The following is a 25,728-nucleotide window of genomic DNA, read 5'->3' as shown; positions in this document are numbered from 1 at the left end:
ATAAAATCCAAGCTAATTAATGAAAATTAAATATTAAATTTAAGATAATTTTTAATTAAATGAATGTTTTTAATATTATAAATGAAATCTAAATTGTTTAATTTGTTTTTGATAACAATATAGCCAAGTAACATAGTAAATTTAGTAATCTTTGCTTTAAAAAAAATAAAATGTTAAAAAAACTAAAATTCAATAGCTGAATGGTTTATATATGAAAAACATTCAGTAAAGATAAAAAATTATATGTATAAGAGTACTCTAGTTACATAAAAATGCATTAAAACTCGGATTTCCTATTATAATATATCTTTATATGCCTTTTTAATTAGAATTCTAAACATTTAAAAGATATACTATAAAAGCCAAGTGAAATATAAACATTACATAATAGAATTATAAAAATAATTTCTAGAATATAAAAGAGTCTATTTTTTTTCTTTTTTTTTGTTTTTTTAGTTTCTTCTCATGTTTTTTGATTCGTTATATATGATGGAAGCCAATATTTTGTCCAATTCTTGATATTGCATCCTGATGCATCATCCCAACCTACACATTTTTTTATATCATTGACAAATTTATAATTTCTTATATCAAGACTTAGAAATTTTCTATCATTTGCAGTCCATTCTCTTAATGTATATGGCTTTTTTACTTCAAGAATAGTAGCAATTTCATGAAGGAGAGGCTCTTCTTCAACATAAACCCATACAAACATAAAATCAAGTGACGTAATTGATACCTAAATATATCAACTGTTTAGCAAGCTATTAACATGTATTTACATTATGTTCTGTTAGTTTTTTTATAAAATCGCTAGCTTTATCACCATTAATAAAATTTCCTGATAGATTTTATTAATTTTAAAAAATAAAACAATTCTTAAACACCATTTTCATCTTTTTCAAGAAATGTTTCATTAAATTCTATATCTTTTGTAATATTAAACAACACTTTTCGTTTTCTTTTTTTATTAGTATTTGAGATTTTTCTTTTCTTTATTTTATCATTATTATTCATATTTTCTTCCAAATATTAATATTTTCATATAATTAATACAAATATCTAAAGATTTTATGTTTTTTTTAAGAAAAAATAGCAAATTAAACAAACAATACGTTTCTTAATTAGTATACGTTCAAATTAAAAAAACTATAAATTTCAGACAAAAAACAAACAGATGCCTTTATCAATAAAGAAATTATATTATTTGTTATTTTATTTATTTTTTTACATATATTTTTATTAAAAATATTAATATTATTACTATATAAATAGTTTTTCAAAATAACTTAATCTAAAAACAATAAAACAATACAACTCTTCCTTCTATTAACAAGAATAGAAGGATTTACATTATAAAAAAAGATAATTTATAAATAAAATATCTTGTTTTAATTTTTTAAATTTGCCTTGTTTCAATTATCTAAAAAACTTATTACAAGATTATAATTATTTTTCTATAGAAATATAATAAGAATACATAATATTTTTTATTCATCATCTTTAATATTCAAATTTTAAACAAATAATTAGATTTTTTTAATTTTCATATAATACTCTTTAAACTTGAAAAATGCTCAATAAGTTATTTCTTAATAAAATTATACTATTAATTATACATAAATCCTATTAATTATACATTTTCATTCATTAAATAAATAAATAATTCATTCATTCATTTATTCATTTCATTTATTAATTTATTAATTTATTCATTCATCTATTTCTATATTTTTTAAATATCAACTTCTACAAAATAAATTTATGAAATTTCTTATTTAAATTATATTCTTTCAGGATAAACAAAAAGATTACTTAGTACCACATTTTAAATCAAAAATCTTCATTATTTCTTTTATTAGTTTTTCTATATTTTTAAAAATATAAAGTCAAACAAAATTACAAAAACAAACTAAAAAAAAACCAAAATCTATTACTTAGATCTTTTCTATGAAATAACAAATATCTATTATTAATTTAATCAAAAGAGATCTTAATATTAATATCAATATAATAAAGGTGGTAAAAGATGAATATAGATGAGAAAGAAAAACTGGAGAAAATTAAGTTTCAATTGTTATCAGAGCTTGATAAACATACATATTCAAATGAATCTCATCGTTTTATTAAAAATGATGTTATTGATCTGATTGAACAAGTGAAAACGGGGCGATATAAGGCAATACAGAATGCAAGACGATGGCAAGAAGAATATATTATAACAAAAGAACTTATGGGGGTTTTTTTACTAGAAGATGTTAGTTATATATGTGTTTAATTATTTCTTAGTACTTTTTTAAGTATTTAGTGGCATTTTCAACAACATTGACAACATTTTCTCAACGTTTATATATTTTATATCTTATTAATGATATATTGAGTCATTCTTCTAAGAATAATAACATAGATGTTTCTCTGGAGATAAAACCATCACTTTTGGCACTTCTTCGTTTGGGATATTATGCACCAGATGCAGAAAAAGACAAGATAGAAGATCTTTTAAATCTTTGGAGTGAGAAAAAGTATTTTACAGAGATTACAATGAAAGCTATCCGTGCAGGATTAATGGTTCCGTTAGTTCAAACATCTTCAAAACCAAATTTTTCTAATACATCTAAAAATCATGATTATATTAAACCTTTTCAACATGGAAGACAAGGTGCATCATATTGGGAATTACCAGCAGCATGTATGATTCCTCTTTTACCAGATGCCAAAGTCATAAAAGAGTCTATACAGTCGTATATAAGTATACCTCCACATTTATGTCAACCAATTACATTATCAAATCATACTTCTCCAAAATTATTAGAAGCACTTAATACTTTTTACAAAGAAGAAAGCATGAATCTATGGAGTTTTAAGGAAAATTCTGATACAGAAGATGAGGATATTGATTATGAAGGTTGGTCTAAAAAATTTTGGGAGAAAAGAAAAGAGAAAGAAAAGACATCAATTCATTGCGAACAAGAATATGAGACAAATCGTTCGGATTTGTCCTCTTCTAGATCGAGTAGATCAAAGGAAAGATCGGGATCTAACTCATCTTCGTCATATCTATCTCCATCTCGTTCAAAAACTCTTTCGAGATCACATTCAAGATCACCATCACCATCACCATCACCACCATCTCAAAAAAATACCAATTTATCAAATTTTCAGGATATACAAAAAGAAGACTATGAGGAAAAACAATACGATGGCAAAATATATCCTGTTTCAACGGAAATATCAAATGTTCCATCACAACTATCTTCAACAGCACCTCTTTCGGAAAATTCTCAAACAGCAGACAATTCTAAAAGTCAAAGAACCAAGGAAATTGCTATTAAAAGGGGATGGAAAGTAAGATAAGCCAAAATACTATCTTATTTAATACATTCTCTCTTACAAAACATATATATATATATATATATAAAGAACAAGAAAAATTAATATAAATAAAGAGATAATAAAAAATCGTCTAGAGATAAAAAAACAAAAGATTTAGACAAGGAATTAATAAAGCAATGGAATCGACTCATTATTAGTTTCACTATCTTTTTGCAACATATTTAACTATTACAATTATATTTAACTATAATAAAGCTCGAGAGACATTCCACTGGTTTAGGGTTAGTAAATTTAACCTGTCAATAACTTACTTATGGATCTCATAATCACTCAATGTAATATGATCTTTAAACGTACTATACCTAGATCAAATCTTAAAAAAAAAAAATAACTTAATTTAGGGAATTATACCATTTTTTCAAAACGATCTTTTGCCAGTTGGTACCTGTTTGTGCTGCTATTAATTTTTTAAGGTCACCAACTGTATCATTTTCGTTACATTTTACACGGACTTTCTTTCCAAGGCGATCATTACTGGGCTTAATTAATACAATAAATATTTAGAAATATACAAGGAAAACCAGATAATTTCAATCATTTTACTAAACAAATTTTGTTTATTTTACAAATTTTTTTAAAAAAATCTTATACGAAATTAAAGACTACGAGAACAGATAAAAATATATTAATCTATTAAAAAATAGGGTTATTTAAGTCTAGGATGTACAGATCTACTTGTATCATTTATTTTTTTGGTAGCCACTATTTCGAAGATGTTGGCAGTAGAATTGAAGTCGTTTAACGTTAAAATCTTAATTTTCTTAATTGGTGATTTAGAAGTTTTAAATGAAGAAGATACAGTAGATTTTTTCTTTGTTTTCAAAAAGGATTTTCGAAAGAGAGACTTATTGAAAATATAATTTCCTATATTTTGATAAGATGTTGGCAGTAAATCAATCCTTTGATTTGCTATCGAAGAAGAATAAGATTTGTTTTTTAATGAAGTGGAAGTAATTGAGTCGGAAATGTTCTTTGATATTGATGTATAATTGAAAGATGTTGACTGAGTATGTTTAAATGGCAAAATATCATTATGAGGCTTTATATTTGAATCATATTGAGAAAGATTATTGTCAGAATCATTAGCTAGAGCTACCCTATTGGATTTTTGAAAGGATTTTTTCTTACGATCTAATGCTTTTTGGATTTTTTCTTTTTTAAGTTTTTTTGATCGAGATAATTCATATTTCAAAAATCCTAACTCAATTTTTAGAATTATAAAACACTTATTATCAGATTACTTGACTGATTCATGATATAATAATCGCCAAAAGATATCTGTTTATTCGCTAAAATACTATCATAAATCCATCGTTCATGGAGAGAATTTTTCTTTCTAATTCACATTAAATCATATATCATTGATTAAAATACATACTTTATCACTTTTTTACTCATACCAAACCAAATATCTGGTTTTTTATATGCTGGAACAAATATAGTTTCTCCACCATATAACTCTTCAATATATCAATAAATCAAAAACCAAACAGGATATATATACGCCATATTTTAATAATAGAGGATGGCACTGTTTTACAGAAATATGCACTTAATCCTTCAAACAGTTCAAAATTCATCATTTTATTTCAAAATATCATTTTCAACGAGTTTTTAATCAATTTTTACTCTTTTTTTTTTCAAAAAAAAATCAACATACAGAAACTATACAAATTCGGCTCTAATATCATTTATATCTTCAAATACTATAATACTTTTATCTATTCTTTCTAAAAAAATTATTTTAGGGTTAATCAACTACCGGATTTTATCGCTACATACTGATAAAGATATTTAACATCCAATTATTCTCTTTAAATCATTTTATACATAAAAAAGTACGGAAACATACTCGAATATGGCTCCTAAAATATCTCTTATCATATCACCTTCTTTATTTATTCCAGAACCAATTACACTTCCTTATGAATATTGTTCACTTACATTAGAAACACCTAAATCTGTAAGCTCTCTTTTTTTCCGGCAAATCGATTTACTAAAAATATTTATTTTCAGTTAGACGAAGTATTTGATTGTATATCTGATATTAAAACTTCATCTTTAAAACATTATGATGATTTAAATAATAAAATTTTATTATGGTCAGAACGTCTTAAACAATGGGAAACAACTGCAGAAGCAAGATATTTATACGAAGTTAGAAAAATAGCACCTGGTTATTTAGATACAAATGAACGTTTATTACAACCTACTTTAACGAAACCACCATCTACATCATAAAATATTTTAATTTTATTATATTAAAAACTAAATTATACTAAAATAGAATTTATACTTTTTATACAAATATTAGGTATAATAATTTATCTTTTTTATATTTTTTTTACATTAACTAAAAATAAATAGATATTAATTACAAACCAATATATTTTACAAAAATATTTAATGATAATACTTGTTTAAATTATTTCGAAAAATATTATAAAACTTTTATTCTTTATTTATTATATTTTTAATTATTTTTCTTAATTTATTCAACAATTAACATGTAATAGAAAAAAAATACTTCTCAATTAAATATATTTAAAAAGTTTTATTCATAAAACCTCCATAACCTTTAATAAAACTCCTTTACTATATTATATTAAGTTCTTAGATTAGAAAAACATAATAATCATGTTTTGGGAGAAAAAAACACTAGTAGAAGAAGGAGATGTAGTAATTATATGGCTGGTAAAGCCTATAATACAATAGAAATATGTTGATATATTAATAGACAAGAGAACAAGTCCATTCTATTGTCATTGAGAGAGGAAAAGTCTTTAATAATAAGTTTGGAACTTATGCACATTCAGATATTATTGGATTACCTTATGGATCTCAGGTTCCAAGCTCCAATGGTGCAGGATATTTACATATTCTAAGGCCTACGCCTGAATTATGGACTAGAGCATTGCTTCGTAGAACACAGATTGTTTATACACATGATATTAGCTTTATACAAAGTAAATTAAGAATTCAGAGAGGAATGACAGTTATAGAGGCAGGAACAGGGAGTGGAAGCATGACTCATGCTCTTGCACGAGCTGTTGGGTTAACAGGAAGAGTATTTTCATATGAATATCATGAAAAAAGATATAAAGAGGCACTTGATGAGTTTAAACAAAATGGAATTTTAGTACCTAAAGGACCGGTTATTCTGTGTTATCAGGACGTTATTACAGATGGATTTTATGTTAAGGATTATGAGGTTATAGCTCATGCAGTATTTATTGATTTGCCAGCACCATGGAAAGTAATTTGTAAAATGATTCCTCATTTTTCTAAGGAGAGACAAACTAGGATTTGTTGTCTCAGTCCATGCATTGAACAGGTTCAAAAAACACTTAAACACCTTCAGAAATACGGGTTCTATGATATAGAACTCTCAGAAGTGAATCATTGTGAATGGATTGCAAGAAAAGTAGAATATAAAGATATATTAGAAGCAGCACAGCGTATTCATGAGGTACAAGAGAATAGAAGGAATGGAAAACAACATAACAGTGGAGATGTACGTCCGGCAAAGAGAATTAAAGAAGGAGAAGAAGGTAGGAATTGGAAAGATGTAGGAAGAATGGAAAAAAATGTTAAAAATCATACAAGTTATCTTACATTCGGGACTTGGCTTCCTCTTTCTCAATATTATCAAATACCAGCACATAAAAATGATATATCATACATAAAAAATGAGATTGAAGATACTGACTATGATACAAATAATTTAGAAACTTCATCTTAATAAATTTTCACAATAAAACGAAATAATTAATTTTTAAACAAAGAAAAAACAATAACCTTTTTCCTTGTACTTAAACAAAGACATAAGATCTATATTTATTGTATTTTTCTTAAAAAAATTTAATCACTATCAAGACTATGTCTCCTGCTGCAGATTTAGCAAAACAAGCAGAAAAATATACAGAATTAAAGGATTATTCTAATGCAATTGAAGCTTTAACAAGAGCTCTTAAGGAGATTCCTACGTCTATTGATTACCATATTAAACGGTACTTTTTTACTATGTTTTAAGCCATTTAACAAGTCAGATCAACGGCTTATCACTGTAATAAGCAATATGAAGAGGCACTTAAGGATGCAGAAGCAGCAGTTTATCTTGCTGATTTGAAGGGTAAACGAGAACAGAAGGGACTGGGGCAGTTGCGCAGAGGGTATTAGTTTTTTACATAAAAATCTGGGTTAAAAGAGATAGTATTACGCTATTTCGTCAAGGACAACCGGAAAACAGTTATTTTGCGTTAAGAAAGGCAGAGGAATGTATTCCGAATAATAATATGTTAGCATCATGGCTTTTGAAGGTGAAAATGGCGATAGAAAAAGGTTTTTATTGTTATGAAATGACTATTTCTGATATGAGCAGTGGAATGTGAAAAAGAATGTACAATTAGAGAGATTCCATGTCTTAGAGACCTTGGTAGATTGATTTTAATAATTTATTATTCTTATTTTGTTGATAGATAACATTTTACAAGCAGAAATTGAAAAAATACAATCAGTAGAAGTACAGAGTGAAATAAATACAGAAAAAAAGTCAGTTAATGAAAAGGAGAAGTCAAATATAAGGTATATTATGTTTTAGTATAATTGTTATTAATAAATAAGGTATGAATGGTATCAAAATGATGATACAGTTACAATTACTTTATATGCAAAATCAGTAGACAAAAATACATTAAAAAAAGAATTTAAAGAAAGATCAGTATGTATGATAAACATATTGATTGTTTTTTTAAGTAGTAATAGTTATCTGTAACATTTTTTTTACCAGTTACTCAAGAAAACTATACTTTCGAGCTTGCTCATCTTTATGGTGAAATTGATGCTTTATCATCTGTATTTACAGTATATAACACAAAAATTGAGATGAAATTGAAAAAGCGTTATACAGAAAAATGGTTGACTCTTGAAACAGAAATTCCAGATACTCAAACAATTAACAAAAATTCAAACAAATCCAATCTATATCCATCTTCCTCTAAATATGGATCAAAAGACTGGGACTTACTTTCAAGAACTATGGTTACAGAAAAGGATGAAACAGAAGATACTGCACTTAACAAATTATTTCAAGAAATTTATGCCAATGCAGATGATGATACAAAACGGGCAATGATGAAAAGTTATATAGAAAGCAATGGAACTGCATTGAGTACCAATTGGAAGGAAGTTGGTTCAAAAAGAGTAGAAGTTCAACCTCCAACTGGAATGGAAGTAAAACCATGGTATCATTAAAAATAAAAATCTTATGAATATTAAACTGTGCTAATGTTTTTTTTTTTTTTTTAAATATCAAGAAACAATTTTATTTTTTCAATGATTTTCAAATTTCATATAAATTTAAAATATATGTATAATGCAATTTATAAAACATATGCATTATAATATTAAGTTTCTTATATTTGACTGTATTAAATTAGAATTTTATGCTTGAAAGATCATTTTTATATTAAAAACAAAATATTCTCTAAAATATTTAATATATTATATTTAATAAAACTTTATAAAACTAAATCAACATAAAATAGCATAGTTCTAATTCAATTATATTAAAATGATTTCTCATCATTTTCATTTTTAAAAATCTCATATAACATTTTTTATAATCTTTATCTAATTAAAGATTTATGATCTTAATATAAAATTACATGACATAATAATAAAAACTATACAATAATACATCAATTAAATCTTAAAAACTTAAAATAAAAAACATGATTCCTTAGAAATTAATAATCAATTTTTTAATTTAAAATATTAAAGAATATTTCAAAATTTCCTCTATTTCTTAAAAATCTCACCAAAATATTATTAATATAATATAAAAAAACATATATTCTTATTCCAATTGCAAAAATCATTCTTATAGTAACCAAAAACTACTCTTATAGCAATTTTTAATTGCCTCATTATTATTTCCTAATAACAATAATATTGTCTAATATATATCTAACAAAATATAATCAAAAATAAAATGATTTCTAATACAATATCCACCTCTTAAATAACTCCAATTTACATATTATAAGCTTTATTAATAAAAATATTACATAATACCCCTCAAAAACATACTTATTTCTAAACTGCCTTAAACTCATCCAAAAAAACTCAAAAAAAAACATAATATTCATCATAATTACTTCTTTCATTTCAAAATAAAATAAAATCATTCATAAAACATACATATTTATTCATTAATTTCATATCTTATAAATTTAAAAACTAATAAAAGCTTTTTTAAAATTATCACAGATTTATTCATAAAACCTATCTAAAATACATAAAATATAAGATTTATATAAAGATCAAGCTAATATATAACCTATTTTTTATAAGATTTATACCGACCAACGTACCAAAAAATTAATGGCATTTGTATATATTGAAAAGCCTCCAACAGGTCTTATTGAGCTCTCAGAGCACCAGGAATCAACTCCAAGGACCTTTTCTTCTAACGTTCTTCATTTTTTCTCAAAAGAAGCGGCTTTTAAAGCCTTTCCAGCGATTGGATTATCTGAACATGTTGATGTCTATATAACCTCTCAGTATAGCCTTTTTTCCCGCTCAAAAGCACACATATTACAGGTTCTGACATGAGCTATAGATCGTTTGTAATTTTTTCGCCAAGTATTTCAAGGGGACTTGAGATTCCTTATACAAAAATAATTCTCCATGCAATTAATAGAACGCCTCATGAAGTCTTTGATACGTCATGTATCTACATGCAGATAGAGGATCTGAATAATCTTTCATTGAAGGAAAATGGTACGAACGGCACTGTTCCAAAATCGGATGCAAATATGGCAGAATTGTACATTTCTCCATCAGATTCATCAACACGTAGATCAACCGAAATATACAGCTAGAAGGGCTAATATATTTAGTTCATGACTTTTATACAGCTTTATCAAATTGTTCTTCACTTCATCCATCAGTAGAACAAAATTCAGGAGGAGATATAGATATATTTAGCGAAAATCATCAATGGATTACAGAAACAAATGAATCAGAAAGTTTACAAAGCTCTGCAGGTGAAGTACATGAAATAGAGGATAAAAGGGAAAACGAAGCCAAGTGGAGATGTACAGAGTAATCTAAAATGTTTACAATACTATTAGTTACAATATTTAAAGTATAACAATAATTTCAAATATCAAAAAATATTTCAATAAATTTCTGATAGATCATCAATATAAGTAAATGATTATAATCATTAATAATAATGATAGAATTTACTTTTTAATTCTATGGTCCTGATATATATTCATACTTTCGTCAGAGCGATTACTTAAAGGCTCATTCGAATTATTTGTTAGATCTAACAATTTCCTCTTTTTTTCAGCCCATATGCCAACTGAAGCATAAATACTAGGTGTACGCATGTAATCTTGTTGAGATGGATGTTTATATGTATTCTTAGGAGGAAGCATTTTTTCAGAACCTGAATTAGGAGTATAAGACTCATTTTTCATATTTTCTCTTGAGAAGAAAGATTTTGGAGTCATATGTTCACTTGTAAAACTAGAATCATAGTGAGAGGAGCTTCCTATAGAGTTTTTATAAGTGAATAAGGGCGAGGATGCATTATTTGATAATTCAGATGAATACGAATTTGGTGTATCAAAATTAGAAGAATCCATCTGATAATTTGCTCCCAAGTTTTTATAAGAATTTTTATAACTCAATGTATTTGGCTGAGTAGCAAATTGTGCACGAGAACTACGCAAACTCTCTTGGCTTAAGAACCTATTAGTTCCATGAGGTTCAAGAGACCCTACTCTAATTTGTGAAGAAGAAAGATATCCTCTGTTTTGATCTTCTGATAAATATACAGAATTCGGAGTTCTCAGCTGATTTGAGGAAACTTTTCCATAGCTGGAGCCATTCATATCATTATTATAAAATGTTAATCGTGTTCGATCCTTTTGAAAAGAATCATCATATATAGAATTAACATTTGATGAATGATTATTTCCTCCATAGTAATCCTTTGATCTAGATGACAATGAAAATGACCGCATTGGTTGTCCTGAAGGATTATAATATGAAGAATTTCTTGTACGTGAGGAGCTTGGTCGATTATTTGTTGATTGCGATATGCCATAATACTTTAAAGGCGAGTTATGAAGGGACCGTTCATCTTGCTTCTCATCGTTCTTGGAACCATATATTCCATTAGAATCAAAATAAGTACCTCGTTTTAAATATGGATCATTCAAATTTCGAGAGCCTAAAATAGACGCTGATCCAGAAATAGAATTTGACGTTGAACTCGTCTTTTCTGAAATTGATGCTGATGCATTCTTCATCAATTTCGCATGAACATTCATTTCATTCTCATAAACCATATCCTCAATCATCTCTTGTTTCTTCAGTGAACGACGTACACCATAAATAACCAAAAAAACAATAACAATAATAATCAAAAAAACTATAGCAGAAATTCCTAGAATCATATATAAACCATCATTAGAACGAGAATGAGAATGCTGTGCGGACAAATTAGCAGTAGGTGTACTAGTTTCAGTAGGATCTGAAAGAATTGTTACAAAAGTGCCATTGTTGGTAGTTGGTTCTGACAATTTCCCGGTAGACTTAGTTTCTGATGGCGATTCTAATGTTTTTGTCGTTTTTGATTGACTAGGCTTCGTTATATTTTTATCATCTAATTCCAAAAAACCCGTAGATGCTCTCTTTAAAAAATAACCTGAAAAATCGTCTGAATCAACCTTTGAATCATTCAAAAATTCTCTTTTATCAACATCTTTATTGATAAATGTATTTTTTACTTGACCTCTAGTCAATGCATTTGAAGAACCCATTAATATAAGAGAATTACTTTCAGATGACTCAATTGATTTATATGATTCAGAATTCGGCATTATTTTCCTCTTTAAAACGCGTTTTAAAAAAACAAAATCTTTCACTCCAGAAAACATTTTTTTAACCAATTCCATATTTTTTTTAATATTTAAAAAACAAAAATAACCTCTTAATCCCATAGACATTTCCATACATTGTTCTGACTTATCTTCACATATATCTGACTTTTCTCCTGTATATTTATTTAAAGATAATTCTTGAGAGTTATATTCAATTCCAAAAAATCTCTCCAACATAATCACTTAAATATACAAAATATATCTTCTAAACACGTTAAATAGAGAAAATAATAAGAATTATAGAGTATAATACTTATTTCATATATAATTCAAATGTTAAAAATCTTAAAGATATAAAACGCGTAACAAAGAAAACGTTTAATAAAAATAGAAACCCTTTAAAAAATGAGGTAAATGATTTTTATATATAATTTAAGGAAGAATTAGAATATACTATGAATTATTTATTTTATTAATTAGAGATAGAGTTAAATGTATAATATCAATTAAATATAAATGACTGTATATATTGTGCTAATAAGAATTATGAATGCTAAAATAAGGTTTCAGTCAGCAATATAATAAGTATATATAATTAGTTTTAATTTTTATCAGATGCACCTATAAATATGTATTTTATCGCTAAATAGATTTTGATTCACAATTTTCTTTATCCACGATTCTTTCTAATATAATGTCTTTAATAGGACTTTCCCCTCCTTGAGTATCTTTGATAGGACTATCACCGTCTTCTTTCTTATTTCCATAATTTCCTCCCCATCCACTACTCCAACGCTTTCTATACCATCCACCTTTCTTTTTAATATTTGTAGTAGCATTTTTTTTGGGACTAGTATTCTCATCTCGAACTCTTAAACATACCTGTCCTTGACTAGTATCTTTATCAGTTTCATTTTTCTCAAAAGTTTCTGATTCGGTCGTTACACTCTGAGACGATTTCACGCCCTCAGAATAGACCCTAAATTCGGATTCTGAAGCTATTTGCTCAGTAGGCGTCGTGATATCTACTTGAACACTAGGCTCTTCTACTTCTACTATACCAGATAATGGGGTCCCACGCCATTTTGATAAAACCGTCATAGGATTAGACGTAATAACTGTTCCTAAACTCATTCCAGTAGCATTTTCAGTGGTTTTTTGAGTACATTTGGTTTCCAAAGTAGAAACAGCACCTGCTTTAGCATCATCTTTCGCAACTAAAGGATCTTGTGTTTTAAAAACATCCTTTTCGAGTTCATTTTGTATAATATTCGCTCTATTATCAACCTTAAAGATTTCTTTTAATCGTTTTTCACGATCAGCACGACGCTCTGCCCAACTAACAAATACACGCTTTCTTCCTACCATACTCCCATCCAAACTTTTCTTAGCTTTTATAGCTTCCTCTGCTTTACTAAAAGCTACAAAACCATAACCTTTAGAAATTCCAGTTCCAGGAACCACAGCAAGATGTGAAGATACAATTGTCCCAAATGGTTTAAACAATGTTTCAATATCTGATGGATGTGATATTATATCATCATCAAGATTTTTAATATACAAATTCTTTGGATCTATAGGTTGAGATTCAGGAACAATAGACGCTGACAATGAAGAATTATTGAAAGATGACGTAGACGAATTTAAAGAATTAGAAGTTGTCGTGTTAGATGTGGAAGCATTTTGAAATGATTCAGTTTTCGTATTTTGACAAGTATTAACAGAAGCTACAGATGTCGTGGAAACCACAGAAGCAACAGAAGCAACAGGAGCAACAGGAGCAACAGGAGCAGCAGGAGCAGCAGGAGCAGCAGGAGCAGCAGGAGCAGCAGGAGCAGCAGGAGCAGCAGGAGCAGTCGAAGCAGTCGAAGCAGCTGAAGCAGTCGAAGGCGCAGAAGGTGCAGAAATAGATGGAACAGGAGAAGTTGAAAAAACAGTAGAAGCAGAAGAAGTTGCAGAAACCTCAGCAACAGTAGAAGTACCAGAGGCCACAGAAACCGTAGGAGCAGAAGAGAAAGTTGCAGAAACAGGAGCAGCAGAAACCATAGAAACCGTAGGAGCAACAGGTGTTACAGGTGTTGTAAGTTTAGTCGTTGCTTCTGTTTTCTTTGCACCCAAAGGTACAGGTTGATAAGTCGCTACTGTTGGTATATATGTATCTTGCATTTCGTTAACAGTTGTACATGCCTGCATAGGTATAGGTAATCCTGTCATTGGATCATAAAAGACTGATCCTTCAGGTGGTCCTCCAGCACCCATAGAAATAGCATGATCAATGTTAGCCTTTTGTTGATCATAAACATGTGGATATCCTCCACCACTAGCAACACTACTTGCCAGACTATTACGTCTCGAATTCATCATGTTAGATTCTTCTCCATAGAATGAAAGATTTGCCATTGCCTCATCAATTGGGACATGTGGATAAGACCATGGCATAGGTACTTGGTTAGGAACCGGATAAAGCGAAGGCGAATATTGCCATGATGAATACATCGAATTAGGTGGTACATACATCATTGAATGTCCAGAATTGATAGGTGGAATAAATTGAGGAGTAGATAATGTTGGCGGTTTAAATGCAAGTTCAAGTATATATCCATTAAGCGTCGTATTATTTAAACTTTCAAGTGCCTATTTTCCCAATCATTAATCGATCATTTGTAAAATTTTTAATTCATTCTTTTTACCTTTTTTGCATGATAAAAACTTCCCATTGCTACTTCTCCTACTCTCCTTCCACGACTATCTACTACATTATATATAAACGCGCCTTCAACTCGTCCTAATTCACTAAATAGACAAAACAAATCCTTAGGTGTCATTTCGTATGGCAAATTAAAAACAGACAATATTTTGCTCATAAAATTCTGATTAACATGGGTATTATACGGAAGATAACATTGCGGTGGCATATGTGAATATGAAAGAGGTGGGCATTGATTTGATTTTTGAGGTGACAACGAAGGAATTCGATTAATCGATCGGTTTACATACGAACGAATTCTTGGTCGAACAACTCTATTCCTCATTAATATCATAATATTCATATATAATATATATATATTATATTATATATATATATATTATATATATATATATACATACAATCGTCGTCGTCCAAGTAATATATTATCTGCTTGTTGCATCGCACGTTGTGCCGATTCTGCGTCCGTATATTTAATAAATGCAAAATGTGTCGTCCGATCCGCCTTGTCTGTATGTATCGGAGGACGATAGACACTCTCAATAGTCCCTATACTTCCTCAATCACACGCATATATACCGCATACAACCCACCAAAACGGCCAAAAATTTTCATCAATGCATCATTATTAATTGTCATCTCCAAATTCCCGACATATATTGCATTTGAAAAATCTTCATGATCATGATATGTTGATCGCGTCTGAACCGATGAATTCATTGTACGTTGACTTCCGTGCCATGGATTTGACACTGATAACTTGTTCGGCGACGATCGTGACCTAGCAAGTGTTGTACCATGCGTTGACGCCTGTAATGGTGTCTGCGGTGGCGTTGTTACCGATGTTTCAATCGTCGCCATAACTTCACTTCAGAGACGAAAAAAACAAAGAAAAAACCAGGCATAAACGGTTATAGTTCTAAATAAAATACTCCAAAACCTTTCCCGCTAAATGTCCACGTTTATCCCGAAAATCCACGTTTTATAGTCGCACTTAAAATCTTGATTTAATCTAAGCTTAATCTCGAGCGAAAGATCGTGTTATAATTAGCCGGGTTATAAGAAAATCAGGGTTAAGAATAGAGAGGGATTTATACATAAATAAGAAGAGAAAACGAAGCAAAAGGAACATAAGGGAAATATAAAGAATAAATCTAGAAGAATTTGTACATATTTTTTAATAGAAAAATCGGAGGTTTTAATATTAAAAATAGAAATAAGAAGAAAAAAAAATCAAAGAACAAGTAGAAAGAATAAGAAGCATTTAGTATAGAGTTATAGAGAAAGATTTTTTATATGGAATATTATTAAATATAAAGAATTGAATGAAAAATGAGAGAGTCCGATGAGAGATTAAATTCGAGCGGAAAAAAAGGTTTAAATAATTAAACATAAACAAGGTTTGGAATGAGTCGAGATCAAGTTATTTCATTGTATCGTTCACTTTTACGGAATGCAAAAGGGCTAGAAAACTATGGATTTAGAGAGTACGCAATTCGACGGACAAAAGATGCATTTCAACAACACAAAAATGAAACAGACAAGAAAAAAATACAGGAATTATATGAAAAAGGATTAAGAGATTTAAGGGTATTACGTAGACAGTCATTAATTCATTTTATGTATCCGTCAGAAAAACTAGTTGTTGAGGTATATAATCAATAAATATTTGTCGACATAAAATAACGAAGATCAAGACCAAAAGTCAAGGAAAAAAAATAAGAAACATTAATTCAGAAGATGTAAAAAATGAAGGATAAAAGATATTTCTATGTATATTTTTTTAAAATAACATGAAAAGAGCTAAGAGTTATAAATAAATGAATAATTTAAAAAATTTGAAAAGAAAATGACAAATTATTATTGACTATGAAACAAATAATGCAAATAACTAAAAGATATTATCATGATATATATGAAAAATCATTATTTATTATAAGGAATTTTCTATATAATATTATCTATCTATCTATCTATCTATATAGATAGATAGATGATTTTTTTAAATCGACTTTAAATATCAAATAAAAAACACGCATTTAAATATTTCTGTATATGTTTTAAGAAATTAAGTCAATTAGATCAGTATTTACAATGACAGCATGACATTTAATTTTATTTCATAAAAATGTATAAATTTGTCTTATAAAATATTTAAAATCTTAATATATATGATACTTTTTATAATTAATCGTCTTCTTCAAAAAAACCTCCCCATGAATCATTATCCTGATTTTGATTTGAATCATTCCATGGATCCTGATCTCCTTCACCCCATACATCATTATTTGACGAAAGATCCCACCATTTTTTTTCAGTTTCTTCGGGCTTAGAAGGCTCATCGTTAGAAGGAAGAGATGAATCTTGACCTTCTGAAGTAGATGTAGATTCTGGTTGTTCGGTAGGGTTATCATGTGTACCTCCTCCAAATATAGGAAACCAAAATGGAAAAAAAGAACCAATGCCAGCACCACCTTTTGATAATTTAGAAAAATAATCAAAATCAATACTACCAATTATTAATTTAATAATATAAACATGTATAAAAATTACCATATTGCAGTTGCTAAAATTACTGCCCTTTCATCTAATGTTAACCCTCTTTTTAAAGGAACTAAAGCGTCCGTTCTTCCATTTATATTTATAAGCTCTTTAGAAGCGGTTGTTTCATTTGTTTCCGCAGAAACTGAATCCATACGTAATACATAATTCCCTGTATCTGTAAACATTTCCTGAAGTAAACCCATAAAATTTCTATTAACAGAGCCAATTAATCCACCCTCCTGATCTATTAATGAAAAATCCCATGAAAATAATGGCTCATCTATATATGCAAATTGAGAAAAAATATCATCTCTTCTATACAAATATTTTAATAATACAGAAACAACAATTATATCAAATTACTTAAGAAAAAGATTATATTTCCGTCTCCAGGCATGCCATTGCTGTTGAACTTCACCAACAATAGGATATGAACTATCCATACGATCTATCACCCTAATTTTAGAATTTATCCATGAAAATGGCCTTTCAATAAGAAGAACTTCATTTCCTTCTCTATCTAAAATATGTGCCTTAAAGGCTCTATTTGTTCTAAGTATTTGACGTGCAAAAATCTTTGTTATTGATTGATCTCCTGTTTCTGCAATATATCCAACATGTTTCCCTGTTGAATCCATAACAATATACTTATTTGCTTGTTCAAATCCCTATTCTCATGATTATTTTTACTCCCAATAAGCAATCCTTATAAGTTTACAAAAAAAACATTCATCATCTCCATTTTCCGCTGAATTACCAATGTTGGATTACCAAGAATATTAAGCAGAGCTACATTATGACGTAACACACCATAAGGATCCTCTTTTAAGTGGACATCTACCTGCCTAGATCTTTCATCATGAGTTTTTCCTAATTTTTCAATTCTTAAAGAGTCATGAGGATTATATATCCGGCTAAAGCGAGATAAAGGGAATAAAGAGACAGGAGATGCACGTATGGAATAAGGACGTGCTTTAAAATCAATTTTTTTAGTCCTAAACCATCTGAAATACATGATTTTCTGATATGAAATAGTATAGGGCAAAGAGTAGAAAGATAATAAAGTTTACACAAGTATTTAGATAAAAAATACAAAAAAAAACTATACTTCATCATCAGAGAAAATATCATGTTTTGTTAGATTGACAATATATAGTTTTCGAGTAGGTGCGGGATAATAATTTTTAAAAGATGAATAAGATTCGTCAGCATGAGTGTATAATGAATTGTGAGAAGGTAAAGAGGTGTTCATGGTATTATCAGTGAATTCATTGACATGTTTTGAAAAGATAGAATTTTTAGAAACACCCATAGAAGAAGGAAAGGCAGCATGACTATAATTAGAGCTTTCGACGACGCTTTTAATAGAATCAGAACGAAAATGAGAGTTTTTAATGTCAGTTTCGTACTGAATATCATTTTCCAAGGATTTCATATAGTGTTCCATTTGCTGTCCCATTTGCTGGCCCATTTGTTGCCCCATTCGCTGTTCCATTCTCTGTTCCATTCGTTGTTCCAAGCGTTCTTCTAATTGCTCTTCCATTTGCTCTTCCAAGTTCTCCTCCGTAGACTCTTCCAAATCCTCTTTTAGAGATTCCATAGGCTCTAAAGATTGATGCATAAATCGATATGATTTTTCAGATAGATAAGATTTATCAGCAGGAACTGATGTAAAATAAGGATCATCATAACACTGCTCTTCATCTAAACATGTTTCTGTTGCTGATAACCTTGAAATAAGCATAGTATGTTGCGGTGCTGCATCATTTGTTGAACGCGCGTGTTGTGCCATCGGCTTAGAAAATTGCGCTATTGATGCATGAGGAAAAACAAGAGACTAAACTATTTAGATAATACAAAAACTAAAATTTGATTCTACCTTAATCGCAAATCCCTTTCTAGAACCAAGCCCCTTTGGTTTCGTCATTTTTACATCTACCGGTAACTGAGTACCATGTTCACACCAAACTGTCGCACTTGCTCTGCGAAGTCTATTAACATATGACTCTCTATAAGCATTTTGCTGGGATTTCTCTGTCATATGGACCTTATCTGGTCCCATATAACTTGATCTAACATGATCAAAAATGGGTGGTAGTGTTTTACGATAATTTTGATTTTTATCATTTCCCCATGGATGTAGATCCTGATTCATCGCCGTCAATGGACACATAGCCTTAGATTCACTCGTTTTAGACTTTATACTGATCTGTCTTGGGCTATAATGGTATCTATTCCTCTGGAAATTCTCTGACGTATACATGGCTCTAACTTCTCCAAATCTAATCCTTTTTTCCCCGGAAAAAAACCACAAAAAACATAAGAACAGCTACAATATTATCCTATCGTATTATTATTAATACAATGATTCCTTTTATCTAATACAAAGCCCAGATTTTCCTCGTTCTTTGTACGTTGATCGTTCATCCGTCTCGACACCACTAACAACCTTTATTAACCTCAAGACCAGGCAATTTCTTAAGAAATACCTCATTAAAGGCCAATATTACATAGAAACTAAGTAAAAACGTAGATATAATTTAATTATAATGATAAAACAGAGATCTAATTTGTTAATATAGAATAAACGTGTTTTTAAGCGGTATCAAAGAAAGATATAGTTTTTAAATAAGAATAATAAGAGGAAATAGGAATGACAAACACGAATTATATTAGTATTATTGAGGACTTTAATGTTATTAGCTCTTTTGAGCGAGAAAATAAGGATGAGAACAAGATAATAGAGGGGAAAAATGAGATAAAAGCAAGAAAGGCCCAGGAAGAGGAATTAGAGGGGGAATTAGAGAAGGAAAGGGTTTATACGCGTTTATTTAATGGTATATGTTATTTATTAGGGGTTAGAATAGACGGAGAAGCAAAAGAATTAGAGAAATGAGGACGGAGACAAGTGAGTCACAAGAAAGGGAAGAAGAGGGACGATACAGGAAGGAATTGAGGGTAAAAAAGGAGATTGAGAGGAGGAATGAAGAGAAGAAACGAAAAGCGGAGGAAAAAGAGGCGAAAAGAGCTAAAAAAGAGGCAGAAAGGGCTAAAAAAGAGGAAGAAAAGGCTAAAAAAGAAGAAGAAAGAGCTAGAAGAGAGGAGGAGAGGGCTAGAAGGGAGGAGGAGAGAGTTAAAAAGGTTTTAGTGGGTTAGGATGTTAATTGAGTTGATTAATTAGATTAGAAAGCAGAAAAAGAAGCTAAAGATCAAGAAAAAAATGAAGCAAAGAAAAAAAAGGAAGAAAAAAGAGAAAATAATGTAGAGAAGAAGCCAGATTCTCAATTAAAACTTCAATGTTTTTTTTATAAAACGCATCCTAAAGAAAATACAGTGGAAATAAAAGGTATGTATAAAAAAGGGAAATTGTCATGATAAACAAGTATTTTAGATTGTTTTAGTTCAGATTATGAAAAATGTTTTATCCCGTTTTTTGTTAAACAATACGCGTTACTTTCAGACCAACATGCATTTGTACGGAATCTAGATGAACGTATGACGATTATGAAAGATATGGATGCATTTTTGGATTCGGATTTTTCAATTATATCTCGTAAGATTATTATTATTGATATTATTTTCTTATCAAGTCTAGCTATCAAGCATTTATTATCTCTTTTTAAAACCAAGCCTGTCCTATTATTTCGTCAACCTAAATCACACATTACTGTGAAATACTTACTTCAAAAATATGAACAATCTGATTCAACAGAAGACCTTTTGAACAAATTGAAAATATTTCCTATGAAACTGCTTCAATTTAAAGAAGATGTTCGACCACCTTATTATGGCACATTTTCTAAATCATCATTTATACTAACTCCAAGAAATCCATTTAAAATTGACAAGGGTTTATTTAATTATGACTATGATTCAGAAGCAGAATGGATAGAAGAAGAAGAAGGGGAAGATATTGATAATATGGATGATAGTGAAGAAGAAGAAGAAGCAGCCGCATTAAAAGAAGATGAAGATGATAGGGACTTTCTTGATGATGAAGGCGAATCAAATAATACAAAAAAAAAAGTGATAGTAAATTTAATTCCTAGTGTTAAAGGCCTATATTGGCAACATTCTAATAATATGGATACAGATGATTATGAATTATTTAAGAAATTCAAAATGAACTCTTTATTAGGTAAGTGTTATAATTTTTAACATTTATTTATTTATTTATTTATATTAGACATAAATCTTCCTATCAATCCTTATCAAGATTATTGGTCACCAGAATCAAACTCAAATAATGATCCCAAGTTTCAAAACTCTACTGTAAAGACAAATTCTTCAGTATTACCTCCTAAACCTTCACTACATTTTCCACAGGATTCACTTCCATCTTTTTTAAAAATAATTCAAGGAAGCACTCAAACAAAAGTATTACTTGTAGAAACATTACGGCAAAAATTTTCAGATATTAATAAACAAACAATTCAATGGAAATTAAATACTGTTGCACGAAGAAATGGCAAAGGCGTTAATAATACATGGGCCGTTGATCCATCTGTTTGGCACTCTGTTTTTGGCGATAATCAAAATCCATAATATATACATTCAAAAAGAAAAACAAATATTTATGATCAAACAAATACTTCTTAATTTTTATTCATATTAATATGGTCTTTATATATTTTACTTAACAACTTAGCCGTTTTTTCAATATACGATAAAAACATTTTTTATATTTAATAAAATACAGATGACATTAACAGACAAAGATTCATATTCTATAGGAGCATTGGTTCTTGATTCATCATGCTTTATCTCTTTTTTTGGATTGTCAATTATTAATAAAGTATCATGTTTATATACGGTTCCTAATGTCTTAACAGAAATTAAAGATAAATCATCATGTCAGACATTATCTTTATGGAAAGAGAAAATTATTATCCGAATGCCTAAGCCATTTTATATTGAAAAAAGCAAGGATTTCATTTTTTTTTTTCATTTTTTTCTAATGTAAAAAAGTAATTACATTTTCTAAAAAAACAGGAGATTATGAGGTTTTAAGTATAACAGATATCCATCTTCTTGCACTTACATATGAACTTGAATGTGAAATAAATGATAATTCTTTTGAATCATATAAAGAACTCGACAAAGTAATACTTTTTAATTAATTAAATATCTAGGATTAATAACAATAGTCTAAAATAGAGGAAACATCAAAAAAAGAAGATATTAATACAGCTATTAATGAAAAAGATTTATCTGATATTTCTATACTTAAAGATTCTTTTGAAGAAGAACATAAAAATGAAAATTTAACGAATAATGTCCATCAACTTGCAAATGATCTAGAAAATATGAATTTCAAGGATATGGATGATGATGATGGATGGATTACACCCTCTAATATCCATTATTATAAGTCATTAAACAAAAGATCAGGCACGATTCCTATGAAAAAAGCAGAATATATAAAAGTGGCATGTGTTACAAATGATTTTGCAATACAAAATATTCTATTGCAAATGGATTTGAATTTAGTCTCTCCAGAGAATGGGTTAAAAATTAAAACGGTTAAATCATGGGTTTTAAGATGTTACGCATGTTTTAAGTATATGATTTGTTTTATTCAAATATTATTGCTTATTTTTCATTAGGATTGTTAAAGATATGTCGAAGAGATTCTGTCCAGGATGTGGAGGAAATACACTTTTGCGTACATCTTGTTCTATGAATTCTAATGGCAAATTTCGAATTTATCTCAAACGACATATGCAATGGAACAATAGAGGAACGATCTATCCAATTCCTAAACCTCAACATGGTTCTGCATCTGGAAAAGGTTATAAACCTATCATTCTTCGTGAAGATCAAAAGGAATATCAAAAGGCAGTAAAATATCAGAAACGAAAAAAAGAAATAAATTTATTAGATCCAGACAAACTTCCGGATATTTTAACAGGCAAAAGAAATACATCTTGTCATAAAGTAGTCATTGGAATGGGTAGAAGAAATCCTAATGAAAAGGTAAAATCAAGATAAAAACTATTTTATAAAATAACACATGTTTTTGGTTCACATGAATATTTATATATTATACATTCATGAATTCTTTTTTGATTTAAAATATATCTCTGAAAAAAGTAGTACTTAGGACATCCTCGTTATGATAATAAATAACATTAATAATATTAATATAAAATTATTCATTTCGAAATATTTAACTATTTCTCTATAGAAAATTGGATTTAAGATTTAAAAAAGACTAATAATACACAAAGTTTATTGAACCTGCAAAATCCACATTTCCTAAGCTTATATTTTGAATATACACCAAATATTTATAAATATAGAAGTTTATAATTTTATTAAACCATTAAAACTATTTTTTTAAAATATTAAATTTAATGACTTTTTTTCAAAATTGTATATAAATTTAATACTCTAATTTTTAAAACAATTAACAAAACTGGATAACCATATCCAACTTGTATTATTTATGATATAAATAATGATAATTTACTAAAATTAAAAGACAAAAAACCCATTTATCAGCCAATTCCAAAAAAGAATATAACTGAAACAAAAAACACACCAACTCATACAAAAAATATTAAAACCTTTTTACTTTATTAAAACCAAGTTTTTTAATATACTATTTGTGCAGTCATGTCAGAACGAAGTGTAAACGTCTGATTTCTCCAATAAATCTGTGAACCAGAAATACCTATAACCCAAATTGGAAACGCCAATATTTCCCGTAAAACCCAAATACAAATCCAATGAAAGAAATTATAGCAACATGGTGTCAAATTGGAATCATCCTTAATTTCGCTAGGTAGAGAAGAGCGTAAAATATTAAATTGTGTATAATCCATAACCATCCAAACAAACATATGAATGATCCATAATATATAAGCATGTCTAAAGTTACTTAAAATAGAAATCGACCAAACTCCCAAAAAACCGGATAATATACTCTCAGTAAATGGTTCAACCAACGTGGGTACAGTGACTACATATTTTCGAAGGCGTATCCATCGTATACGTCTTGTAATATAATCACTAATCCTAATATTATCAACCGGATGCCATACATATTCTGCCGCCATAAAATGACTTTTTCGTCTTGTCCACAATGTTGTAGCAATCAAATGATCTTCAGCTATATAGTTTGAAAACTCTTTTAAACCCTTAGGTGCTCGAGATAACAAGGATATTCGCCTAAATAAATTGCTTTTACCTATAACACATGGTGTAACCGCAATACGATTAATTGCTGAATACATTCTTGCATGAAACGTAGATAAAAACATCTCGTCTAAACATGACCCCACTGATGGTCGTGATGACGATGCAATACATACTGGTAAATGATGTACCAGCTGAACTCCTGGCGTCATCAACGATTTAACACTCCGTTTAATACATCCTTGTGATATCCATATATTACTATCCAGAATCCAAAGAATATCATATTTTGCTTCCCGTTCAGAACGTATTAGATTATTAATCTTCGGATTTTGTCCAATCCTTTCGTCGCCTAAATATATAAATAAAATTTCCCATAAATTCCCTCTTCTAACCAATAATAATTCTCGCATCAACTTTAGAATACTTCTTTATCACTTCTTTGGCTACTAAGACCGCTGGATCCGTCTCATCTGCTACAGACAATATAATCTCAAATTTAGGGTATTTCTGCACAAACGTAGACTCCAGGCATTCATACAAACGAGGATCTAGTCCCTTAAGAGGTCTAAGAATAGATACCCCCGGCAATGCCTCCGTTAAATCCTTCTCATCATGGATCCTATTTTTCGACTTAATAAACCAACTAATCCCTCTTAAATACCCAAAAAAAAACCATATATACTCTCAGAACTCACATAGTAATCCATCCAAATATAATAAGAGAGATAACAAAGACATACCATGTCAAAACTGCCCATGCAAATATCTCTAAAAATACCATTTTGTTTAATCAATATTTCTCGCTTTTTTAACCCGGAAAAAAGACCAAATTCCAATCCTAAGATACGTCCTGATCCTTTTCCTTACATTATTAGACTGTTAAAGGGCAGCCCATCACTTCAAGGGCAGATCATGGAGGGACCGTTTTTTTCTGCGGTCTCGAGGCTCAGAGAGGCGAATCTCCCGTGTTATGAAAAATGAGCCGATCGATATGCAGGACGTTCATGAAGAGTGGGAGGAGAGTTTATGGGGATTATGTGA

General features: G+C 29.0%; 16 protein-coding genes across 16 annotated transcripts; 8 read left to right on the top strand and 8 right to left on the bottom strand.

The window, feature by feature from the left end:
• Positions 1-463: 463 nt before the first annotated feature.
• T552_01024 (hypothetical protein) lies at positions 464-1,017 on the bottom strand (the record flags this gene model as incomplete). The annotated part of the gene is made up of 3 exons (XM_018369618.1): positions 464-739; positions 783-841; positions 888-1,017. 3 exons carry the CDS (start codon positions 1,015-1,017, stop codon positions 464-466), a joined length of 465 nt encoding a protein of 154 aa, XP_018226806.1.
• Positions 1,018-1,983: 966 nt separating this feature from the next.
• T552_01023 (hypothetical protein) lies at positions 1,984-3,400 on the top strand. Its single transcript, XM_018369617.1, has 2 exons — positions 1,984-2,239; positions 2,290-3,400. Exons 1-2 carry the CDS (start codon positions 2,030-2,032, stop codon positions 3,352-3,354), a joined length of 1,275 nt encoding a protein of 424 aa, XP_018226805.1. The 5' UTR covers positions 1,984-2,029; the 3' UTR covers positions 3,355-3,400.
• Positions 3,401-3,560: 160 nt separating this feature from the next.
• T552_01022 (ubiquitin-like protein 5) lies at positions 3,561-3,977 on the bottom strand. Its single transcript, XM_018369616.1, has 4 exons — positions 3,915-3,977; positions 3,745-3,867; positions 3,645-3,695; positions 3,561-3,604 (listed from the first exon to the last, which is right to left on the bottom strand). The coding sequence occupies exons 1-4, from the start codon at positions 3,929-3,931 to the stop codon at positions 3,574-3,576; spliced, it is 222 nt and encodes a 73-aa protein (XP_018226804.1). The 5' UTR covers positions 3,932-3,977; the 3' UTR covers positions 3,561-3,573.
• An 18-nt stretch (positions 3,978-3,995) lies between these two features.
• T552_01021 (hypothetical protein) lies at positions 3,996-5,017 on the bottom strand. Its single transcript, XM_018369615.1, has 4 exons — positions 4,898-5,017; positions 4,772-4,853; positions 4,635-4,729; positions 3,996-4,590 (listed from the first exon to the last, which is right to left on the bottom strand). The coding sequence occupies exons 1-4, from the start codon at positions 4,974-4,976 to the stop codon at positions 4,040-4,042; spliced, it is 807 nt and encodes a 268-aa protein (XP_018226803.1). The 5' UTR covers positions 4,977-5,017; the 3' UTR covers positions 3,996-4,039.
• A 188-nt stretch (positions 5,018-5,205) lies between these two features.
• On the top strand, positions 5,206-5,672 carry T552_01020 (hypothetical protein). Its single transcript, XM_018369614.1, has 2 exons — positions 5,206-5,356; positions 5,410-5,672. Exons 1-2 carry the CDS (start codon positions 5,252-5,254, stop codon positions 5,632-5,634), a joined length of 330 nt encoding a protein of 109 aa, XP_018226802.1. The 5' UTR covers positions 5,206-5,251; the 3' UTR covers positions 5,635-5,672.
• A 312-nt stretch (positions 5,673-5,984) lies between these two features.
• T552_01019 (hypothetical protein) lies at positions 5,985-7,181 on the top strand. The gene is made up of 2 exons (XM_018369613.1): positions 5,985-6,087; positions 6,131-7,181. Exons 1-2 carry the CDS (start codon positions 6,031-6,033, stop codon positions 7,133-7,135), a joined length of 1,062 nt encoding a protein of 353 aa, XP_018226801.1. The 5' UTR covers positions 5,985-6,030; the 3' UTR covers positions 7,136-7,181.
• A 46-nt stretch (positions 7,182-7,227) lies between these two features.
• Positions 7,228-8,690, top strand: T552_01018 (hypothetical protein). Its single transcript, XM_018369612.1, has 7 exons — positions 7,228-7,403; positions 7,443-7,565; positions 7,607-7,734; positions 7,775-7,828; positions 7,872-7,977; positions 8,017-8,113; positions 8,158-8,690. The coding sequence occupies exons 1-7, from the start codon at positions 7,273-7,275 to the stop codon at positions 8,644-8,646; spliced, it is 1,128 nt and encodes a 375-aa protein (XP_018226800.1). The 5' UTR covers positions 7,228-7,272; the 3' UTR covers positions 8,647-8,690.
• A 1,045-nt stretch (positions 8,691-9,735) lies between these two features.
• On the top strand, positions 9,736-10,550 carry T552_01017 (hypothetical protein). Its single transcript, XM_018369611.1, has 3 exons — positions 9,736-9,956; positions 10,016-10,251; positions 10,296-10,550. The coding sequence occupies exons 1-3, from the start codon at positions 9,778-9,780 to the stop codon at positions 10,502-10,504; spliced, it is 624 nt and encodes a 207-aa protein (XP_018226799.1). The 5' UTR covers positions 9,736-9,777; the 3' UTR covers positions 10,505-10,550.
• A 47-nt stretch (positions 10,551-10,597) lies between these two features.
• On the bottom strand, positions 10,598-12,624 carry T552_01016 (hypothetical protein). The gene is made up of 2 exons (XM_018369610.1): positions 12,607-12,624; positions 10,598-12,558 (listed from the first exon to the last, which is right to left on the bottom strand). The coding sequence occupies exon 2, from the start codon at positions 12,528-12,530 to the stop codon at positions 10,644-10,646; it is 1,887 nt and encodes a 628-aa protein (XP_018226798.1). The 5' UTR covers positions 12,531-12,558; positions 12,607-12,624; the 3' UTR covers positions 10,598-10,643.
• A 266-nt stretch (positions 12,625-12,890) lies between these two features.
• Positions 12,891-15,907, bottom strand: T552_01015 (hypothetical protein). The gene is made up of 4 exons (XM_018369609.1): positions 15,594-15,907; positions 15,402-15,549; positions 14,984-15,314; positions 12,891-14,927 (listed from the first exon to the last, which is right to left on the bottom strand). Exons 1-4 carry the CDS (start codon positions 15,859-15,861, stop codon positions 12,936-12,938), a joined length of 2,739 nt encoding a protein of 912 aa, XP_018226797.1. The 5' UTR covers positions 15,862-15,907; the 3' UTR covers positions 12,891-12,935.
• Positions 15,908-16,361: 454 nt separating this feature from the next.
• On the top strand, positions 16,362-16,806 carry T552_01014 (hypothetical protein). Its single transcript, XM_018369608.1, has 2 exons — positions 16,362-16,650; positions 16,698-16,806. The coding sequence occupies exons 1-2, from the start codon at positions 16,408-16,410 to the stop codon at positions 16,758-16,760; spliced, it is 306 nt and encodes a 101-aa protein (XP_018226796.1). The 5' UTR covers positions 16,362-16,407; the 3' UTR covers positions 16,761-16,806.
• Positions 16,807-17,142: 336 nt separating this feature from the next.
• Positions 17,143-18,600, bottom strand: T552_01013 (hypothetical protein). Its single transcript, XM_018369607.1, has 4 exons — positions 18,263-18,600; positions 17,908-18,212; positions 17,554-17,859; positions 17,143-17,509 (listed from the first exon to the last, which is right to left on the bottom strand). The coding sequence occupies exons 1-4, from the start codon at positions 18,557-18,559 to the stop codon at positions 17,188-17,190; spliced, it is 1,230 nt and encodes a 409-aa protein (XP_018226795.1). The 5' UTR covers positions 18,560-18,600; the 3' UTR covers positions 17,143-17,187.
• Positions 18,601-18,604: 4 nt separating this feature from the next.
• On the bottom strand, positions 18,605-19,853 carry T552_01012 (hypothetical protein). The gene is made up of 2 exons (XM_018369606.1): positions 19,424-19,853; positions 18,605-19,381 (listed from the first exon to the last, which is right to left on the bottom strand). Exons 1-2 carry the CDS (start codon positions 19,805-19,807, stop codon positions 18,647-18,649), a joined length of 1,119 nt encoding a protein of 372 aa, XP_018226794.1. The 5' UTR covers positions 19,808-19,853; the 3' UTR covers positions 18,605-18,646.
• A 487-nt stretch (positions 19,854-20,340) lies between these two features.
• On the top strand, positions 20,341-22,134 carry T552_01011 (hypothetical protein). The gene is made up of 6 exons (XM_018369605.1): positions 20,341-20,359; positions 20,407-20,685; positions 20,731-20,890; positions 20,936-21,097; positions 21,140-21,682; positions 21,731-22,134. Exons 2-6 carry the CDS (start codon positions 20,437-20,439, stop codon positions 22,087-22,089), a joined length of 1,473 nt encoding a protein of 490 aa, XP_018226793.1. The 5' UTR covers positions 20,341-20,359; positions 20,407-20,436; the 3' UTR covers positions 22,090-22,134.
• A 63-nt stretch (positions 22,135-22,197) lies between these two features.
• On the top strand, positions 22,198-23,580 carry T552_01010 (hypothetical protein). The gene is made up of 4 exons (XM_018369604.1): positions 22,198-22,466; positions 22,513-22,646; positions 22,692-23,104; positions 23,151-23,580. Exons 1-4 carry the CDS (start codon positions 22,244-22,246, stop codon positions 23,533-23,535), a joined length of 1,155 nt encoding a protein of 384 aa, XP_018226792.1. The 5' UTR covers positions 22,198-22,243; the 3' UTR covers positions 23,536-23,580.
• A 514-nt stretch (positions 23,581-24,094) lies between these two features.
• On the bottom strand, positions 24,095-25,514 carry T552_01009 (hypothetical protein). The gene is made up of 3 exons (XM_018369603.1): positions 25,383-25,514; positions 25,080-25,330; positions 24,095-25,036 (listed from the first exon to the last, which is right to left on the bottom strand). Exons 1-3 carry the CDS (start codon positions 25,466-25,468, stop codon positions 24,141-24,143), a joined length of 1,233 nt encoding a protein of 410 aa, XP_018226791.1. The 5' UTR covers positions 25,469-25,514; the 3' UTR covers positions 24,095-24,140.
• Positions 25,515-25,728: the final 214 nt, after the last annotated feature.

This window comes from Pneumocystis carinii (genome assembly GCF_001477545.1).
Source record: "Pneumocystis carinii B80 chromosome Unknown supercont1.4, whole genome shotgun sequence".
Taxonomy (NCBI): Eukaryota; Fungi; Ascomycota; class Pneumocystomycetes; order Pneumocystales; family Pneumocystaceae; genus Pneumocystis; species Pneumocystis carinii.
The sequence above is the reverse complement of the archived record's forward strand: the minus strand, read 5'-3'. Positions and strand labels throughout refer to the sequence as shown.

What these genes read in the sequence shown, in the direction of transcription:
- T552_01009 (XM_018369603.1), bottom strand. Translation starts at nt 25,468, where the DNA reads ATGGTATTTTTAGAGATATTTGCATGGGCAGTTTTGACATGGTATGTC. An exon ending in ATATTTGGATGGATTACTAT is followed by an intron (nt 25,331 to 25,382) that starts GTGAGTTCTGAG and finishes AAGAGGGATTAG; the next exon opens with TTGGTTTATTAAGTCGAAAA. An exon ending in TGATGCGAGAATTATTATTG is followed by an intron (nt 25,037 to 25,079) that starts GTTAGAAGAGGG and finishes TTATATATTTAG; the next exon opens with GCGACGAAAGGATTGGACAA.
- T552_01022 (XM_018369616.1), bottom strand. An exon ending in AAGATCGTTTTGAAAAAATG is followed by an intron (nt 3,696 to 3,744) that starts GTATAATTCCCT and finishes GATTTGATCTAG; the next exon opens with GTATAGTACGTTTAAAGATC. An exon ending in AGTGATTATGAGATCCATAA is followed by an intron (nt 3,605 to 3,644) that starts GTAAGTTATTGA and finishes ACCCTAAACCAG; the next exon opens with TGGAATGTCTCTCGAGCTTT.
- T552_01014 (XM_018369608.1), top strand. Translation starts at nt 16,408, where the DNA reads ATGAGTCGAGATCAAGTTATTTCATTGTATCGTTCACTTTTACGGAAT. An exon ending in CAGAAAAACTAGTTGTTGAG is followed by an intron (nt 16,651 to 16,697) that starts GTATATAATCAA and finishes ACGAAGATCAAG; the next exon opens with ACCAAAAGTCAAGGAAAAAA.
- T552_01013 (XM_018369607.1), bottom strand. Translation starts at nt 18,559, where the DNA reads ATGTATTTCAGATGGTTTAGGACTAAAAAAATTGATTTTAAAGCACGT. An exon ending in AGATGATGAATGTTTTTTTT is followed by an intron (nt 18,213 to 18,262) that starts GTAAACTTATAA and finishes TCATGAGAATAG; the next exon opens with GGATTTGAACAAGCAAATAA. An exon ending in ATTTTAGCAACTGCAATATG is followed by an intron (nt 17,510 to 17,553) that starts GTAATTTTTATA and finishes AATAATTGGTAG; the next exon opens with TATTGATTTTGATTATTTTT.
- T552_01016 (XM_018369610.1), bottom strand. Translation starts at nt 12,530, where the DNA reads ATGTTGGAGAGATTTTTTGGAATTGAATATAACTCTCAAGAATTATCT.
- T552_01011 (XM_018369605.1), top strand. Translation starts at nt 20,437, where the DNA reads ATGAGGACGGAGACAAGTGAGTCACAAGAAAGGGAAGAAGAGGGACGA. An exon ending in AGGAGGAGAGAGTTAAAAAG is followed by an intron (nt 20,686 to 20,730) that starts GTTTTAGTGGGT and finishes TAATTAGATTAG; the next exon opens with AAAGCAGAAAAAGAAGCTAA. An exon ending in GGATTTTTCAATTATATCTC is followed by an intron (nt 21,098 to 21,139) that starts GTAAGATTATTA and finishes TATCAAGTCTAG; the next exon opens with CTATCAAGCATTTATTATCT.
- T552_01015 (XM_018369609.1), bottom strand. Translation starts at nt 15,861, where the DNA reads ATGGCGACGATTGAAACATCGGTAACAACGCCACCGCAGACACCATTA. An exon ending in GAAAATTTTTGGCCGTTTTG is followed by an intron (nt 15,550 to 15,593) that starts GTGGGTTGTATG and finishes GAGGAAGTATAG; the next exon opens with GGACTATTGAGAGTGTCTAT. An exon ending in TTACTTGGACGACGACGATT is followed by an intron (nt 15,315 to 15,401) that starts GTATGTATATAT and finishes AATGAGGAATAG; the next exon opens with AGTTGTTCGACCAAGAATTC.
- T552_01021 (XM_018369615.1), bottom strand. Translation starts at nt 4,976, where the DNA reads ATGATGAATTTTGAACTGTTTGAAGGATTAAGTGCATATTTCTGTAAA. An exon ending in ATGAGTAAAAAAGTGATAAA is followed by an intron (nt 4,730 to 4,771) that starts GTATGTATTTTA and finishes AATGTGAATTAG; the next exon opens with AAAGAAAAATTCTCTCCATG. An exon ending in TTATATCATGAATCAGTCAA is followed by an intron (nt 4,591 to 4,634) that starts GTAATCTGATAA and finishes AAATTGAGTTAG; the next exon opens with GATTTTTGAAATATGAATTA.
- T552_01019 (XM_018369613.1), top strand. Translation starts at nt 6,031, where the DNA reads ATGTTTTGGGAGAAAAAAACACTAGTAGAAGAAGGAGATGTAGTAATT. An exon ending in ATGTAGTAATTATATGGCTG is followed by an intron (nt 6,088 to 6,130) that starts GTAAAGCCTATA and finishes ATATATTAATAG; the next exon opens with ACAAGAGAACAAGTCCATTC.
- T552_01012 (XM_018369606.1), bottom strand. Translation starts at nt 19,807, where the DNA reads ATGTATACGTCAGAGAATTTCCAGAGGAATAGATACCATTATAGCCCA. An exon ending in GAAAGGGATTTGCGATTAAG is followed by an intron (nt 19,382 to 19,423) that starts GTAGAATCAAAT and finishes TAAATAGTTTAG; the next exon opens with TCTCTTGTTTTTCCTCATGC.
- T552_01020 (XM_018369614.1), top strand. Translation starts at nt 5,252, where the DNA reads ATGGCTCCTAAAATATCTCTTATCATATCACCTTCTTTATTTATTCCA. An exon ending in CATTAGAAACACCTAAATCT is followed by an intron (nt 5,357 to 5,409) that starts GTAAGCTCTCTT and finishes ATTTATTTTCAG; the next exon opens with TTAGACGAAGTATTTGATTG.
- T552_01023 (XM_018369617.1), top strand. Translation starts at nt 2,030, where the DNA reads ATGAATATAGATGAGAAAGAAAAACTGGAGAAAATTAAGTTTCAATTG. An exon ending in TAACAAAAGAACTTATGGGG is followed by an intron (nt 2,240 to 2,289) that starts GTTTTTTTACTA and finishes ATTATTTCTTAG; the next exon opens with TACTTTTTTAAGTATTTAGT.
- T552_01017 (XM_018369611.1), top strand. Translation starts at nt 9,778, where the DNA reads ATGGCATTTGTATATATTGAAAAGCCTCCAACAGGTCTTATTGAGCTC. An exon ending in GATGTCTATATAACCTCTCA is followed by an intron (nt 9,957 to 10,015) that starts GTATAGCCTTTT and finishes CATGAGCTATAG; the next exon opens with ATCGTTTGTAATTTTTTCGC. An exon ending in TCCATCAGATTCATCAACAC is followed by an intron (nt 10,252 to 10,295) that starts GTAGATCAACCG and finishes TAATATATTTAG; the next exon opens with TTCATGACTTTTATACAGCT.
- T552_01010 (XM_018369604.1), top strand. Translation starts at nt 22,244, where the DNA reads ATGACATTAACAGACAAAGATTCATATTCTATAGGAGCATTGGTTCTT. An exon ending in GCCATTTTATATTGAAAAAA is followed by an intron (nt 22,467 to 22,512) that starts GCAAGGATTTCA and finishes AATGTAAAAAAG; the next exon opens with TAATTACATTTTCTAAAAAA. An exon ending in AGATGTTACGCATGTTTTAA is followed by an intron (nt 23,105 to 23,150) that starts GTATATGATTTG and finishes ATTTTTCATTAG; the next exon opens with GATTGTTAAAGATATGTCGA.
- T552_01018 (XM_018369612.1), top strand. Translation starts at nt 7,273, where the DNA reads ATGTCTCCTGCTGCAGATTTAGCAAAACAAGCAGAAAAATATACAGAA. An exon ending in CTGGGGCAGTTGCGCAGAGG is followed by an intron (nt 7,566 to 7,606) that starts GTATTAGTTTTT and finishes TAAAAGAGATAG; the next exon opens with TATTACGCTATTTCGTCAAG. An exon ending in AAGAATTTAAAGAAAGATCA is followed by an intron (nt 8,114 to 8,157) that starts GTATGTATGATA and finishes AAGTAGTAATAG; the next exon opens with TTATCTGTAACATTTTTTTT.